The following is a 14,730-nucleotide window of genomic DNA, read 5'->3' as shown; positions in this document are numbered from 1 at the left end:
TGTCACGGATTTGGCGTTCCGGAGAATGGCAAGCTCGAATAATTGACTCGTGAGAATACTTTCTAGAAGCAGAAATGATAGAAATCTATATTATTAATCTTATAAAGCAATGACAGCATTAAATCTTAGGAGCAATGCAGTCAACCAGTGTGACATGTGAAACTATCACAAGAGCAATTCTAGTAATACAGTATGATGAAGAGGAAGTAGCCTCAAAGAACGACATACAGAGTAATTCCCACCGAAGAAAGCTTTCATACCTTCTCATCAAAGGGCAAATATGCAAATTCTCCCCCCGACATATCCTGATTTTAAAAGAGAAAGGCGGGGGATAAGAAAATGAAAAAAGAGAAAGCTAAAGAGAACAGTAAATTAACCGAGCCCTGGGTATCAAACGCGACTCGCAGCACATTCAAGCACTGTCATTTCCATCTCCTCTTCACCATCGTGCATACATCCCTTCAGCATGAGCTGCCAAGGCTGTGCGAACCTTGATATGTCTTTCGACGTCGCTTCGAAGCAGAAGCCTAGGAAGCAAAACTCCTCCAATAAACCAATACTGGGACAAACAAGAGAAAAAGTGGGAAGAAATAGTACAACAGAGATTTCAGTTCGAACTCCATGCCAAATGCAAATTCATCATGTCCAGCCAATGACAACAGTCCTTTGTGACTCCAAAGACGCCTCAACAGATGCCACCTGTCTACCGGCATGCTGCAGTCCTTGCGCAGTAGTAGAAACATGCTAAGCACATGCAACTAAGAAATCATAAATGAACTGGAAAGTGAGGAGGAAGGGGAAGGGGAATAAAGGGAAGGGGGAGCTGGTTGTCCGACGAGGCCGTTAGAGGCCATCATAGACGTAACAGCCAGAGACCAACTGTAGGTCGACAATGACCGCTCATGAGGCCAGAGAAAGGCACTCATCTAGTAACGAGCCCAACTGAGCCCGGTCTACCGCGGTGGCTCCTTCCCAGTCCAACAACTCTGCATCGTCGTCCTCCACTTCCATTTCATCTGTGAACTGTATCGGTCTTGTGTCCTTATCGGCAGTGTCGGCAACTTCATCGAGTTGGTCTTGCTTGTCGGTCTCCAATTCATCCTCGAAATAACCTCCCATAATATGGTCAACAATAAGAGGCATATGACTGAGCACTCCTCCTCCAATTTCGAGCGCTAGTCGAAGATCGCGAACCCCGAGAGGCTTCCGATTCCTAGCTTCCTTGGCCTCAATGGGTAGAAGCCCAGTCGCGCTGTCTTTAACGATCTCGCCCCGGGTATAGGATAGCTCCTCTAGCTCAAGTTGCTGGCGATATTTGCGCATCATCATGCCATTGATCGTGCCAGACGGGCCATTGCACCTGGTACGGGAAAAGACCACGGATAGTACTTCCTTGACGAAAGTCTCTGTTGCAATCGCCATAAACTCAGCACACGGGAAGCCTGCACCGCTAACTACAGACTCCTCATAGCATATCGGTATCATTCGCGCATGTATTGATTCGGCGTCTGGAAACTCGCCAGTTTCCGATGCCAAGGGTTGCGCGTAGCGTTTCCGAATCTCTAACTCCCAATCTGGCGGTCACCGACCAGTTAGTCCGGCTTGATGAGAGTAGTGTTCAAGATGCGTATGAACTTACTTGTTTTATTCAGACCCCCAGCACTAGCTGGAACTTGGCTAGGGAGCTTGATCTGTTTCGCGAGATGATATTCTTCCACTTCATTGGGCACGGTCTCATGAGCGTCACGCTGGTTATGACGACAAAGTCAGAGCCCGTCATAATCCACAAAATTCCTGGTGACATACCTCTGGAATCGCTTTTATTCGCCGACGGTCTCTGGGAGGTAATTGCATAACCTCTGTCTTCAACCTTGCCTCCGCGGCATCTCCAGAGGAGGGTTTCGATACGACCGACGGCTTGTCGTTCGCCGACACCCAACTTGCCACGCCATGGTCGGGGAGATCTCTTGTGAGGTTCCCTATGATCGCACATATAAAATTGTTGTGGAGGTGTTCGGTCTTCTGGTCGGCGCAAATGATGTGATCAACGCGAGACGCGAGCTCATTTTGATTGAGATGTCCTGCCGCAAAGGATCAGTTCGTCAGTTCATGATGACCAAAACAAGCAAAGTGAAGTGAACTGGAACAAGCGCGCATACCCAGAAGGAATAGAGTTGTAGATTCTTTGTACTCAGCCCAGTTTTCACCGATAGCGGCTTTGAGTTCCGTGTAGATAGGTTCAAGATCCAATCGCGGAACTGATATCAAAGCCTTTGTAGACTTTTGTGTCGTCACAGGGCCAGGTGCTGCGGTCTTGGATGATGCTGTCGCAGTTGATGCAGAGTCTGTCCGACTCAGGGCTGCCGGATCGATCTGCATGATTGCAAGGCTCGCAGAGGCGCGACGGGCAGCGCGAAGCCGGAAGTGGGGAGAACTAGGCCTTCATTAATAAGAATACATGCCATTAATCTGGCCCCCGATTTGCTCTGGAGGTCGCGGATGATGAAGGACCGGAAGAATAGTCGAGGCCTCGATGAAAAGAGCGGCACGTTGATGACCGAAGCGATGGAAGGAGGTCGGGGGTGAATCGTGGAGGTGGACGACTTCCCCGCCAAAAGCAGAAAGATGAGGTTCCAGTCACGACAACCGACCGCAATTGCGGCCAGGCGTACAGGTCGCAAGACGCAGAGAGGACAATGCTACGGAGATACCTTGGTGACCTAAGAGGTAATGGACCATGGACCATTGGTAAAGTACGTATAGAGCTCCAGAGAGTTTCATTCAAGACACGCCTAGTAAACTAACTTGACTACGTCCTCATTGAGCACACCGAATAATCTACCAATCTCTTCCATAATCTCCACAATCTCGGTCGATAATTGACCCGTCACCAGAACTAGAATTAGGATCAGTCAATGTCAGATCAATTAGCAGTATGTAGCTCCATAGAACGCCCATGCGTTCATGATTGACGGAAAGGGACCAGGCTCAACTTACTGTAGGCATAGAGCAAGGCATAATCTTCGTCTGTTGTCAACTGAGAAGCCTCCGGGTCCTTGCGATAGTGGAATATCCGGGCGAGAAGTCGATCTCTTGCATGCTCAATGTTCGGAAGCACATCGACAAGCGGATATTCCAGTTTCATAGAAGACGCCATGACTGTCAAGTGTTAGCTAGTCAGAACACAGCAATGCGTTAGGGATGTGCAAGAATCTACCTGACAATAAGTGGCTGATGCGGGCAGACAAATGCTCTCTTTCCTGAGCTGTATAACTGAGCAGAGCCAATTCACCTTCCGAAGCAGACACATTTTTGATCATCTCTAGATTCATGGCGTGGAATGCGTTCACCATGCTCCTTGTGCGACGGAGTATATTGCTGTATGCAGCATCGGGAAACGGACTCTTCAGCTCAAACTCTGCACCAGCTGCTGCTTGAAGGGCTTCCAGACGCGATAGAAACCGCTCAATCTCCAGCTTCTCTCTTGGGGTCATGAAGCCCATGAAATGTTCCCGTTTCGCCAGTAGGGACAACGGGTAGCGCTTCCAGATCAGGCTCATACGAAGCCATAAGAGGCTCAGACCGTCCTTGAGCTCCTTGCGCGCGCTAATAGGCCAAATGAGCCGCGTAATGACGATACCCCAGATGCAGCCAGACAAAACCGCTGCAACTCGATGGAGCGTTATGTCAGTGACGACGGGGGAGTCGCCACCCTCATCCTGGTCGTCGCTACCCTCTTTTTGCGTCAGAGAGTACGCGTACAGTACAGAAAGGTTGTAGGTTAGCATAATGAATCGACCCATCGGTCCTTTCCCCATGACAACAATTATATAAGATGTCCACGTCGCCATGACCAGACCGAGAATGGCCAGTCCAAACACGTTCCCGTCGGTCACGTACCAGGCTGTGATGGCACAGATCGCTCCTAGGCATGTACCTAGGAATCGAGAATAACCAGTGGTATTGGACGCCCCGATTGTCATAGAACACACCAACATATAGGATAACAAGCCCCATTCACCTCTCCAATGAGAATAGAATGGCCGTGTCGATTCAAGGAAGGCCGGCAAAGCGTACAGAGCTGCTCCTGTGCCGACCTTGATCGCGAACTTTGTGTCTTCACGTCGGAATACTCCAAGCGATTTCCAGATTCGATAACTGAGGCGCTCCTTCGCGGGCAGATTTTTCGGGCATTGTGTTGAAGGTGTCAGTCTACCTTCCAGTCCAGAAGGACTGATAGAAGCCACAGGAGTCACCCCTTCTCCTACCGTCGACCCAAGTAACGGTTGTTCTATACGATCTTTCCATTAGGACCAAGGAGATAAACTGAAGTACTTGTGCCAGCTAGACAGAACTTACCAGAATCGAGAGGCTTCGGGTTCTGGGTTTGGGCTGTTCTCAACCGCCATACTTTTAACCAGTTCCATGATCTCCCATTAGGTCTCTCCTCGGCTTCGAGTTGTAGTTCGTCTAAGATAGCCAGCAGGTCTTTCAGCTGTTCGCCAAATTCCAGCAGCGAGAAACTAAAATGTCCGCAGCTGGCAGAGACTTCCTCGAGATCCGCTTCTACCTCCGGCGTTTGGATCTGTAAAAGTTCCTTCTGGCGATAGATAACCTTAAGAGCTTCCTCTCGCGATTGTTGATAAAGTTCCAGAGCGCGATCAAGACTAACATGGAACCTACTGTTGACAGAGACTTTGTAGTCAGGCGCAGGCGTAAAAGGAATCTCTTTGAAAATTTCCTTCAAGGTGAAAGCAAGGGATCGCTGTTGACTGTTAGCATAATCTCAGCGTGGTTCGATCACAAAGAGATTGCATACCATGGAAGGCCCTAAGTGGCTGATGAACAGCGCAAACAAGTCTTCGGGATGAAGCGTATGCTCGACAGGAGATCCTTGGGCCGGATTTGGATCAAAGTGGTCTCCACCGAGTCGGCGATCATCTTCAGCTGCTGCCTCTTCCTCTTCTCCAATTTGTTGTTCAGGCATCTCGTCGATTGATTCGAGAGGTGTACTGTGCCCGTGCGAGGAGTACGGACTTGGCGATGGCACATGGTCAGTACCATTGGGAGCATTCCTTTTGTCGCGACAAGATACTGGATCAACCAGCTTCGCTTGCTTCAAAAGTTGGAATTGCAGCGAAGCAGCACTGCGTAGTCCTCCCATATTGTGTGTGATATCTTGGACCCATCGGACTAAGTTCTTTTCTAGCCTGTATTCTTTTTCCGTTCCCGCGACGAAGTGCTCAAGCTTTGCCTCTCGGACAAGCTTGTCGAGTTGGGCATATGCTTTTTTGTGTCGCTCAGCTGCGTTGAGGAACTCGGCCGTCTGAAGCTCCTCCTCAGAGCCACTCAGAAAACTGTCCGTAATCAGGGCCAGCATGATCGCCAGAGTCTCAGTGACAATAGCGAGGTTCGAGCGCAGCTTTTTCCGCGCAGAGATGGGAAATATCAAGAATGACACGGTCATGGCAGCGGTGACACCCATGATGACCATCTTTAAGACTTGGACGACCTTTGTGAAGGACAAATCTCCGCTTTGCACCGCACCTTCTTTCGTCAACACGGTGATCAACGCAAGCGAAGCAAGGGAACAGGCGACGTTCACAAGCGGGTCGCCGAATCTTTGCTTCGTCCATCCTATGAAACCCAAGCCGCCTCCGCAGAACACTATAAGAACAACGGCATGGCCAACTGCGCGCATGTCCAGCGTATCCTGGAAGAACATGCTAACACACATGCTCGTTAGGGAGATGAAGGCTGCGTACAGGAAGGCCAAGAGAGCGCAAATCAGCGCCTTGTACATGCTGCCTTGTGACCGCGCTGGATGGAAATATACTGTGACAGTAGCCACCACATGCTTACCATCTTGGTGGCCCAAGAAGGCCGCGACCGCGGGAATGAAAGTAGCAAGAGACCCGAGGAGATAGGCCAAACTGCATTTTAAAACCCCTATTCCGGGCTCAGAGGTGACAAAATCACGCGTCCAACTCCATACGTCCGAAACTCGACCCCAAATCCGCAATATAACATCTTGACGGTTCGCGGAGACTTCCCCGGAGAGAAGGCCCCGTCGCTCCTCATCATCATTGCTGGTTACAATATGTGAGCCCCGTAGATTGACAAGCCCTCTTAAGCGTTGACCAGTCTTTGGTAGAACAAACGTCGCTTGTCGAAGCTGCTTGAGATACAAAAATTAGAATTGCCGATGTCTAAATCTGAGAGCTAGGGAGCGCGATCCATGTTTACCTTCGTTGCGCGCAGAAAGCGACGGGAACCTCTAGACGAGTCCCCAGACAGAGACATGTTACCAGCTCATTGTCCTTTGCCTTTCGCAAGGCACACAAAAGAGCCCATTACTGTAAATTTATGCAGTATTATTGGGTATTGAATCGCATATGTTCAACAGAAACTTTCTTGACGCTGCCCAGACTGTTTGGGCGATCATATTGGAGGTGTCGACTTTACCCGGTGTGGAGCGCGCAGCAGCCATTACGTAGTGATACTACGGAGTACTCAATTACTACTGCCACGTCCTTAAAAAGCATCAATTACGTATCCAGACAAAGAACGCATAATATTATTGTTACAATATGTAGTCGAACGAAAGATAATATGTGCAGATGTTAAGCTATGATTCTGGCAATATATTCATCGACAGTCCGGAGCCCCAAGCATGATTAGCACCAACTATTACGAGCTCCAATGATGACCTTTACTATCGCCTTTGTCGCATTGATATGACCCTATTCCAAGCCTTCTACCTTCCAAACCTTGACTGCGGCATCAGCGCCGGCCGAGGCGATCCTAGAGCCGCCTGCAAGCCAGGCAACGCCATTGACACCCTCCTTGTGAGCATTGGACACTTGCAACCAATCTCCTTGGTTGGCTAAACTCCACACAATGATGTTCGTATCCAAAGAAGCGCTCGCCAAGAGTGTGCCACTTCCGTTCCAGGCAATAGAAGTGATTCTTGCTGTATGTGCCGTCCAACGGTCAGTGACCAGACTGCCGTCGGCCACCTGGTACACGAGCACGCGGCCTCGCGAGTCGCCAATGGCGAGCAGAGACCCATTGGGCGAAAATGCAAGAGCAGACACTGGGTTCCGAGATGCTTTGATGTCCGTCTTTGGGGACAGACTCGAGTTGGAGATTTCACAGATCTGCACCGATGAATCTTCGCCTCCAACCGCCGCGACATTGCCACAAGCCGCGACAGCAGTAACTGTGGATTTTGGTTTGAAATCGCCGGTCTTCTTTCCATCCCTATAGATCTCAACGCCTTCGGAAGTACCCACCAAAACTGTCGAGTCACCGGCGGCGACACTCTTGGGCTGTCCAGAAAGCTTGGAGTTACTTCCAGTGTATGTTCTGGCGCCGACATCAACGGACCGTAACGTATCATCCCAAGCTACACTGTAAATCCTGCCAGTTCCTTCCGTTGTCGACGCGAGACCTGCGACGTATGCCGAATGGCAGTCCCCGTCCGCCTCCTCAGCGGCTCCAGTGGATACGTCCCAGCTGCACACCCTTCCATCAAAGCTGCCGGTCCACAGCGTCTCGTCCTTACCCTCAGAGCGGGATTCAGTCAAAGATGTTATGCTCTTCTGATGACCTTGAATTACCTGTCTAGGCTCAGGTGTCCCTTCGACTAGGTAGTTCAGATCACCGCTGAGTGATAGACTAATAAGCAGATTGTCGCTTCTGCCGGAAGGCCAAACAACTCCCACTTGCTGATCGCGGACGTTGGAGCTTCCCTCCTCACCCAGGGTCCAGCTCTGACAGACCTTGCATGCCTCCGCATCCCAGATCTTCACGGTTCGATCAGCGCTTGCGGTGACAAACTTCTTCGAATCCTTCGACCATGATACGCTGAAGATACTTCCTTTATGCTCTCCTTCGCCGATCTGACCTTTGGGTTCGCCAGTCTTCCCATCGTAGAGCCAGATCTTTCGATCGGCACCAACACTAACCAATGTCGAACCATCGGGGCTGAATCCAACTCCGTATATGTAATTCGTGTGCTTGTCCCTAATTCCTGTATTGAATTTGAACGGCGCTCCGTGGTAAAAGACTAGATTCTTGTCGTCACCAGCGGCTGCCGCTCTCAGCGGTCTTTGTTGCCTGATGGAGACAGAATTGATCTGCTGTGTATGCCCATAGATCTCACCAACAGTATTGCCACTATCCCAAGTGATACAGTGGCCGTACCTCTGCTTTCCATCACCAACGGCGATGATGCGCTGAGAGTCGCCGTCCCAGGCGAGATCATTGATACGACCGTTAACAATGCTGTATTCACCCTTTGTGATTCCTTCGCCGACGCAATCCCAAACTCTTACTAGACCAGTAGCGTCACCACTGGCAACGTAAAAGCCAGAAGGCGAGAACCGAGCAACGGTCGTGGGTGCCTTGTGTTCGGTATACTGCCTAGCGATAGAGGGGTTATCGATGGAACGCAAGAAGATCGATTTACCGGACTGTATGCCAAATTTTATCAGCTATCGTCAATTCTGACTGTCAGCAACGCTTGCACCATGATACTCATACCGCATAAGCCAGACGTTCTCCTTTCGAATCCGAGGACAAGTGGGTGGGCTGACCCCTCGTGGTGGAGGGGCTGGCGGCCCAGATGGATTCTACGAGTCCAGTCAGCACTTATATCGATTAGAGGAAAGGAATAGAGGAAATCAACCATTGGTAATTGGCATGACTGGACCAGCAGAAAATGACAAATGATCAATAATATAAAAGCGCACAGGCCGTGGGGGAAAGGTGTAGATAGTTGACAAGGTTGAAGGATAGGGATTGTTTACTCCACCACTACTTCCGATGGGGTGACCTTTTGACGTATGTATTAGTGGGGAAGGCCAGTTGAGCAACCACAACCAAAACCCCTGAAACTGAGAAGCAGGAATGACCTAAAAATCTGAAGCATCAAGTCTGATTGTGTAAATAGCTGAGATGACGGTATATATTCTATCCATAAGATAGCCCTTCTCAATTCAATCAATAGTAGTAGTACAGGTATCTCCCATTGCGAACATCTTGGGGATTGATAAATGTGACAAGACATGAAAATTAAACAACTCCGGCCGTGCATATTTCGACGTCATATTGAATACACGCAAACGAGCTCCCGCGTCTAATAGATGGGGGTTCCCTCCATCCTCGCCTTTGCTTCCGCTGCCAGGATCTCCGGATGTCTATGGACACTTGGCATGAGGCCGATGCCGATTGCTCTCCGGATAGCCTTTGCAATCTTTCGCTGGTTGACGGGTCGTAGGCCGGTTGTGCTTCTGTGCTTTATGCGGCCCATTGGGGTGATGTATTCCGACATTATAGAAAAATTCTGTGGTGGAAATAAGTCCTGGTTAGCCATATACCGCCATCTTTGCGTTCAAATGAGAACGACAGCATAGCGTTCTGGATTTCAAGCGAACCTTGTAAAGTTCAAGCGGATTCATGTTCAAAGCGTCAAAAGCATCTGCAGCCGGGCCCTGGCGCTTTCTCCACTTCTTCATTTCTGCCGGACTGAGATCATGGGGAGCGTAGATATCACCAGCTTTCCAATCACGAGTCTGGAACTTCTCTAGGGCCCTACTTTCACCTTGGGCCTTTTGGTCCTCGAGGAATTTTTGGCGGTTTGGTAGGCGACGGCGCTGGAATACTCTGTCTAAACACAAGTCAACGGCAAGTCCAAAAAGCATTCTTCGAAAGGATTTCTCAAATTATTCTTCGAGAAATAGGGGAAAGGAGATATGCGCACTTTGAAACACGGCAGCAGTACGTTGATGGGCTGTCTTGCTGGGCAGAGTTGAACTCCATCGGCAAGTCGATAAGGAACCAAGACTCAAGCCTACTGACCGAAAAGGTGACGAAGAAAGGAGATTGAAAACCATCTTGTCTTCACTGTCTTCACCCGGCCTTCACAAGTTCAGACTGGAGGACGTTTGGAGATGAGACGAAATCGCTGCTATAGACACGATCGGAGACTCTCGAGAAGTGGACCACATCAGTTCGGATTTCTTTTCGTTGCGCCAAGAGCCGCACCACTTCCGCCGCTGTCTCCTTAGACAAGGAATCTCTTTTATTGCTCTTTTCATCAACGTCCAGCAATTTCAAGGGACTTTCGGCAGTCCTCAATGATGCAAATTGGCATCGTTTGACTTTATTAATCAATAAATACTCTGGATCGGCTCTTGAGCCTCGAGGGATTGTTTCAAGTCCTATCTGCCAGCTGTTCGCTCTTCCGGCTTCTATCAACATGCAATCCCATCTTACCAGACGAGTGTTTCGAGCCATCCTGAATAATGAGCCTTTATTCCCCTTGCAATGCTGCAATCGACTTCCTCAGATTACGCGACATCACCGGAGTCGGAGGCTAGACATTATCAATCCGTACCATGCTCAACGACGGAGCCTCTTCGCGTTCAACATGGCACCCCCAGCCAATACTCTCCAGCCTGCAACGTTACCTTCAGAGGCCGGCTTGAAACCGATGAGGGACTTAAAGAGAGCTCTGTCCGACAAAAGTAGGGGTCCTGCACTTGGTGTATTGACAAAGGCGTTTCATGACTTCTTCGTGGCGCGAGCGGAGAATTCCGAAGTCATTACGGGATATCAGGCGCAGCTGCTCTCCATGACATGGAAATACGTTAGATCTCATGAAGCCGAGCTGGAAGCTGAAGACTGGCAGACAATGTATTCTACAGAAAACCTTGAGAATGTGCTGTTTGTCCTGTCAGAAGCCAAATGCCTTCCGGAATCGCGTGAAGCCGTTCTCAAGGTAGCACGTTTCGCTTTTCTGGAACTGTGTGCTGATCATGGCTATGGTTCGAATAATATTAGTCGACCTGCTCTCTCTGCCTATATCAAATTCCAGGCCTTGAATGGCAACCCGGAGGAAGCACGGCACGTTGTCGAGAGGTTTTGGAGCAGGCTGCGCAAAACCAAGCCCTCGCCATGGCTTACGGTGATGAGAGGCTTTGCCATAAAGAATGATAAACAGCAACTCCGCTGGACCACGAAGAAGAAATTCGATGAGCTCGGTATCAAATTCGATAGCGAAACCCACGAGCAGTTGGTCAAAATGCTCATTGAGCAAGACTTACTGTCGGCTGTCCAAATCATGTACGAGTGCCCAATTTCTGGCGAGATCGAGCCCACGCTTGCTACCAAGGAAGCTGTGGTTAAATATGCCCTTCTCAAATCCGAGATATCGTGGGCGAAGCCTATCGTTGAGTCAGTCTCTCAGGCGCCCAAATCGGAGACTGTGGGCATGATGTTGCTTTGGGAAGCGGTCCATGGCAGGAGCGCTTCTGAGATCTCGGAAATGCTTCAGACATGGGCATTGGAGGATCCTAACGTGAAGACAGCGCTTACTGCCTCTCACATCAATAACCTCATTCAATACGCCAATTCCGTCAAGAACCCGCAGCTTGCCACCGACTTTGCCGCGCTAACATCTCAATGGAATGTTGTGCCAGACACGCAAACACGTCTCCTGCGGTTGGAAGCTGAAATCATCGCTGGCAATGTGAGACGGACGATGGAATCGGTGGAAGAATTACAAGACGTCGGCTCATTCACACTTGAGAATTTGCCATTAATGAATAGGCTCCTAAGTATGCTTTGCTTGTTGGGGAAAGATGATGCCCTATATGACCGTGTTTCCGCTTTTCTGGACCCACTATTTGAAAACAACGTCCGTCTAGAGGCAGGCACCCTGGCAGCGCTGACGCACCTCTTGCTCTACCGACACGATTGGGAAGGTGTCTCAGAATTGCTTCGCCCCCGTCTCGGGTCGTACGACTCAGAGGAGAGGACGAAAATTCGACAGGCGCTCACTGATTACATCTTGGATACCACTCAGGATAGTGCAGATGCGTGGGAGGCGTACGGACTGTTGCAGGTCGCCTTTCCAGAGACAGGAGTGAGCATGAGGACCGATATCATGACGTCCTTCTTCAAGCGCAAAAGAGGCGACCTCGCGGTCCTCGTGTTTGGGCATATGCGCCAAGCTGAGGACTTCGCGCGACGGCCGAAGCCTGATACTTATGCGCGGTGTTTCCAAGGCATTGCTCAAATGCAAGACGCTAAAAACCTGGAGCTTGTCCACAACATGCTCAAGTTGGACGTAGAAGTGGACCTCAACACCCGACTCCTAAACGAGCTGATGCTGGCTTACGCCTGTTGTGATATGCCAGATAAGAGCATGGAGATATTCCGCGACATTCTCCAGTCAGGGGAAGGACCGTCAACCAGGACGATCTTGGCCTTCTTCAGGATGTGCGAGAAGCACCATCATGGAACCCAAGAGGCGATGAGGATGATGGACAAGGTCAAACTACTCGAGATCGAGATTGATCGACGGTTGTATACGGCATACGTCGAAGCTTTGGCTGCACAGTGCGAGTTTGAGCTTGCGACTCAGGCGATTAACAAGATGCAAGAGGAAATCGGATACTCTCCGACTTATGACTCGTATGTCACCTTTCCTCTGACAGACCCTTTACTTTGACGCCGTTCTTGTGGCGACACTGCTAACAGTTCATGTTGTAGAATTGGGCGCCTCTACAATGCCATTCCATATCAATACTGGAAAGATGAGGTCGAAAAATGGGCCAAAACGCACTACCCGGAGCAATGGGCACAGCTTGAGAAACTCGAACGCACCGATCATGAAGAGGGCTTCAAGTTTGAACTGGATAGCCGATAATCCTAGCCTATAGGCGTCATTCATTTGTACATATCTTATACGCTGCAGCATTCCGTACATTATAATAAGGAACGAAGTATCAGAGCAGATCAAAGCGAAATCCCCCTCTTGGTCTACAAGGCTAGGTACCGTACCTTCAGTCTTCCAGCCAACACGAATTTTGGTCGTGACACGGCGATGCGCTCTGTACAGCGCAGCATGGCTTGAGATGGAATCTAGGGTCCGCAGCCTGCGGATCCAAGTGTGATCCCGAAGCTGCTGAAATGACCTGCTGTCACGCCTACCATGCCATTTCCAGCGGAGCATTGCAGGTCCCTCTCGCCCGAGCATTTGAGGGTAGTGCCTGAAGTACCGTAGCTGTAGTACTCCTACAGAGACACCGAATGAGCAAGGAGAAAGAGCATCGATAGCTTTGTTCGAGGACTTGGGACCCCGATATCAGACATGGAGAGACTTACGATTCCATAATGAACAAAGTTATACGGCGCGGTGACATACATGTTCTAATAGCTCAGAGCGTCAGCATTAACATCGGATTCTACTCAGCACCTCACTGCATAGCACAGCACTTACAGGAACACCATCATTCGCATTATTTCCTCGGATAAGCGTCCCGTTCTGCGCAGTGCCAAAGTCGGCAAATGCCTGGTTGCCAATCGGAAATGCCGCGAGGGCATTGCTTCTTATCGGCTTGGTTGGGAAATTCTGCGCCAAAGCGATATAAGACATGTACGTCAGGGCGCCGCCGAGTGAGTGTCCCGTGGACTCTAGCGTATAGCCCGGGTACTGGGCAATCAGGCTCTGGACCTCGGCGATGACTTCGTCGTGGACGGCGGCCCAGGGTTGGTACACGCCTTTCATGATCGTGACGCCGGAGGGGAATCTGACGCCAGCCAAGGTCGGGGTGATCTGGGTGGTGTCGACGTCGTTGAGGGTATCTGTGGCCGTGGTCGACCCTCTCATGACGACCGCGATGGTCTTCTTCGTGGTAGAGTAGCCGATATAGCCCTAAGCCATTACACGTGTGAGCGACGGTCCAGGCTCACTCTGATTCTCAATGAACAACTGGCCAAGGCACCTGGGTATCGGTTGCCAGATCAGAGATCTGCTTGGTGATGGTGACATCGAAAGCAGAGCCCACGCAGCCTGTATAGGCAGCAGAGGAGAGCCTGGCGGCTCGCTGCAAGTCTGCGAAAGCGGATGGATCTGCCGCATGTCAATTAGACAGACAAGTGCTTTTACGGCCACTGTCTCACGAACCGGGGGTAGCCCGAGATTCCAGCGAGGGTGCAGCGCACACAAAGGACGCCAGGGAGAGTCCTGCAACGATAACGAAAACCTTGGAAAGCATCTTGTCCTTCTGTAGACGTCTGATCGAAACTCAAATATGCGATTCACTGACACTGCTGATGAAAGCGGCCATCCAACAAGACATTCCGGAGCCTTTTATACCATAATCTGTCTTCTCCAACCGAGGCTAGAGGCCTCAAAGAAAGCCCACGATGTGTCCATCTTCCATTGGAGATTTCTCTCAGCTGTCATAACAACGACAATGGCACGGACATCCAGTCCCCAACCACCCTGAAACGCCCAGTTCAAACGCTGCAGTACGAATTGATGCAGTAATCTTGCATGTCAAAGCCCGGAGAGGACTCTCCTCGTCCTCACTTTCCGGAAAAATCCGACCAAAAACCTTCTCATCCTGTAATGCCGAAGCAGGTTCTCTGCTAGTAGACTCGCATACCCTCCCCAAGCTAAACGTGCATCGTGCATCTCCTTCATCGGACGCAAGCACAAGACAAAAAAAGAAGGCACGACCTCGGCAAGGCTTCATTCCACCTTTCCGCCAGCGCTGAATGGTCAGCCAAACCAACAAGGCACTTTGCAGAAACAAGCAAATCCTGCACAAGTGCCGGTTCTGCCGGCTTTTGAACCGAGGCGGATGATGCAGTCTGCAGATGCAGAAGTTAGCCCTGTTGAAAAGTCTCGATTGGTCGACAATATCAATATGC

At 50.2% G+C, this 14,730-nt stretch overlaps 4 protein-coding genes across 4 annotated transcripts; 1 reads left to right on the top strand and 3 right to left on the bottom strand.

Annotated features, from left to right (window-relative positions):
• Positions 1-900: 900 nt before the first annotated feature.
• On the bottom strand, positions 901-8,708 carry Aud_000719 (uncharacterized protein; the record flags this gene model as incomplete). The annotated part of the gene is made up of 12 exons (XM_043286223.1): positions 901-1,574; positions 1,640-1,733; positions 1,807-2,081; positions 2,160-2,434; positions 2,806-2,896; positions 2,998-3,159; positions 3,218-4,291; positions 4,360-4,765; positions 4,820-6,178; positions 6,771-8,477; positions 8,548-8,636; positions 8,693-8,708. The coding sequence occupies 12 exons, from the start codon at positions 8,706-8,708 to the stop codon at positions 901-903; spliced, it is 6,222 nt and encodes a 2,073-aa protein (XP_043142158.1).
• A 434-nt stretch (positions 8,709-9,142) lies between these two features.
• Positions 9,143-9,707, bottom strand: Aud_000718 (mitochondrial 37S ribosomal protein bS18m; the record flags this gene model as incomplete). Its single annotated transcript, XM_043286222.1, has 2 exons — positions 9,143-9,349; positions 9,441-9,707. 2 exons carry the CDS (start codon positions 9,705-9,707, stop codon positions 9,143-9,145), a joined length of 474 nt encoding a protein of 157 aa, XP_043142157.1.
• A 557-nt stretch (positions 9,708-10,264) lies between these two features.
• Aud_000717 (putative mitochondrial respiratory complex I chaperone (Cia84)) lies at positions 10,265-12,718 on the top strand (the record flags this gene model as incomplete). Its single annotated transcript, XM_043286221.1, has 2 exons — positions 10,265-12,483; positions 12,562-12,718. The coding sequence occupies 2 exons, from the start codon at positions 10,265-10,267 to the stop codon at positions 12,716-12,718; spliced, it is 2,376 nt and encodes a 791-aa protein (XP_043142156.1).
• Positions 12,719-12,933: 215 nt separating this feature from the next.
• On the bottom strand, positions 12,934-14,069 carry Aud_000716 (putative alkaline lipase; the record flags this gene model as incomplete). Its single annotated transcript, XM_043286220.1, has 5 exons — positions 12,934-13,086; positions 13,177-13,221; positions 13,292-13,726; positions 13,797-13,924; positions 13,979-14,069. 5 exons carry the CDS (start codon positions 14,067-14,069, stop codon positions 12,934-12,936), a joined length of 852 nt encoding a protein of 283 aa, XP_043142155.1.
• Positions 14,070-14,730: the final 661 nt, after the last annotated feature.

The sequence above is a fragment of the Aspergillus udagawae genome (assembly GCF_001078395.1).
Source record: "Aspergillus udagawae IFM 46973 DNA, scaffold_1, whole genome shotgun sequence".
In the NCBI taxonomy this organism is placed as follows: Eukaryota; Fungi; Ascomycota; class Eurotiomycetes; order Eurotiales; family Aspergillaceae; genus Aspergillus; species Aspergillus udagawae.
Note: the sequence above shows the minus strand (reverse complement) of the source record. Positions and strands in the feature narration are given on the sequence as shown.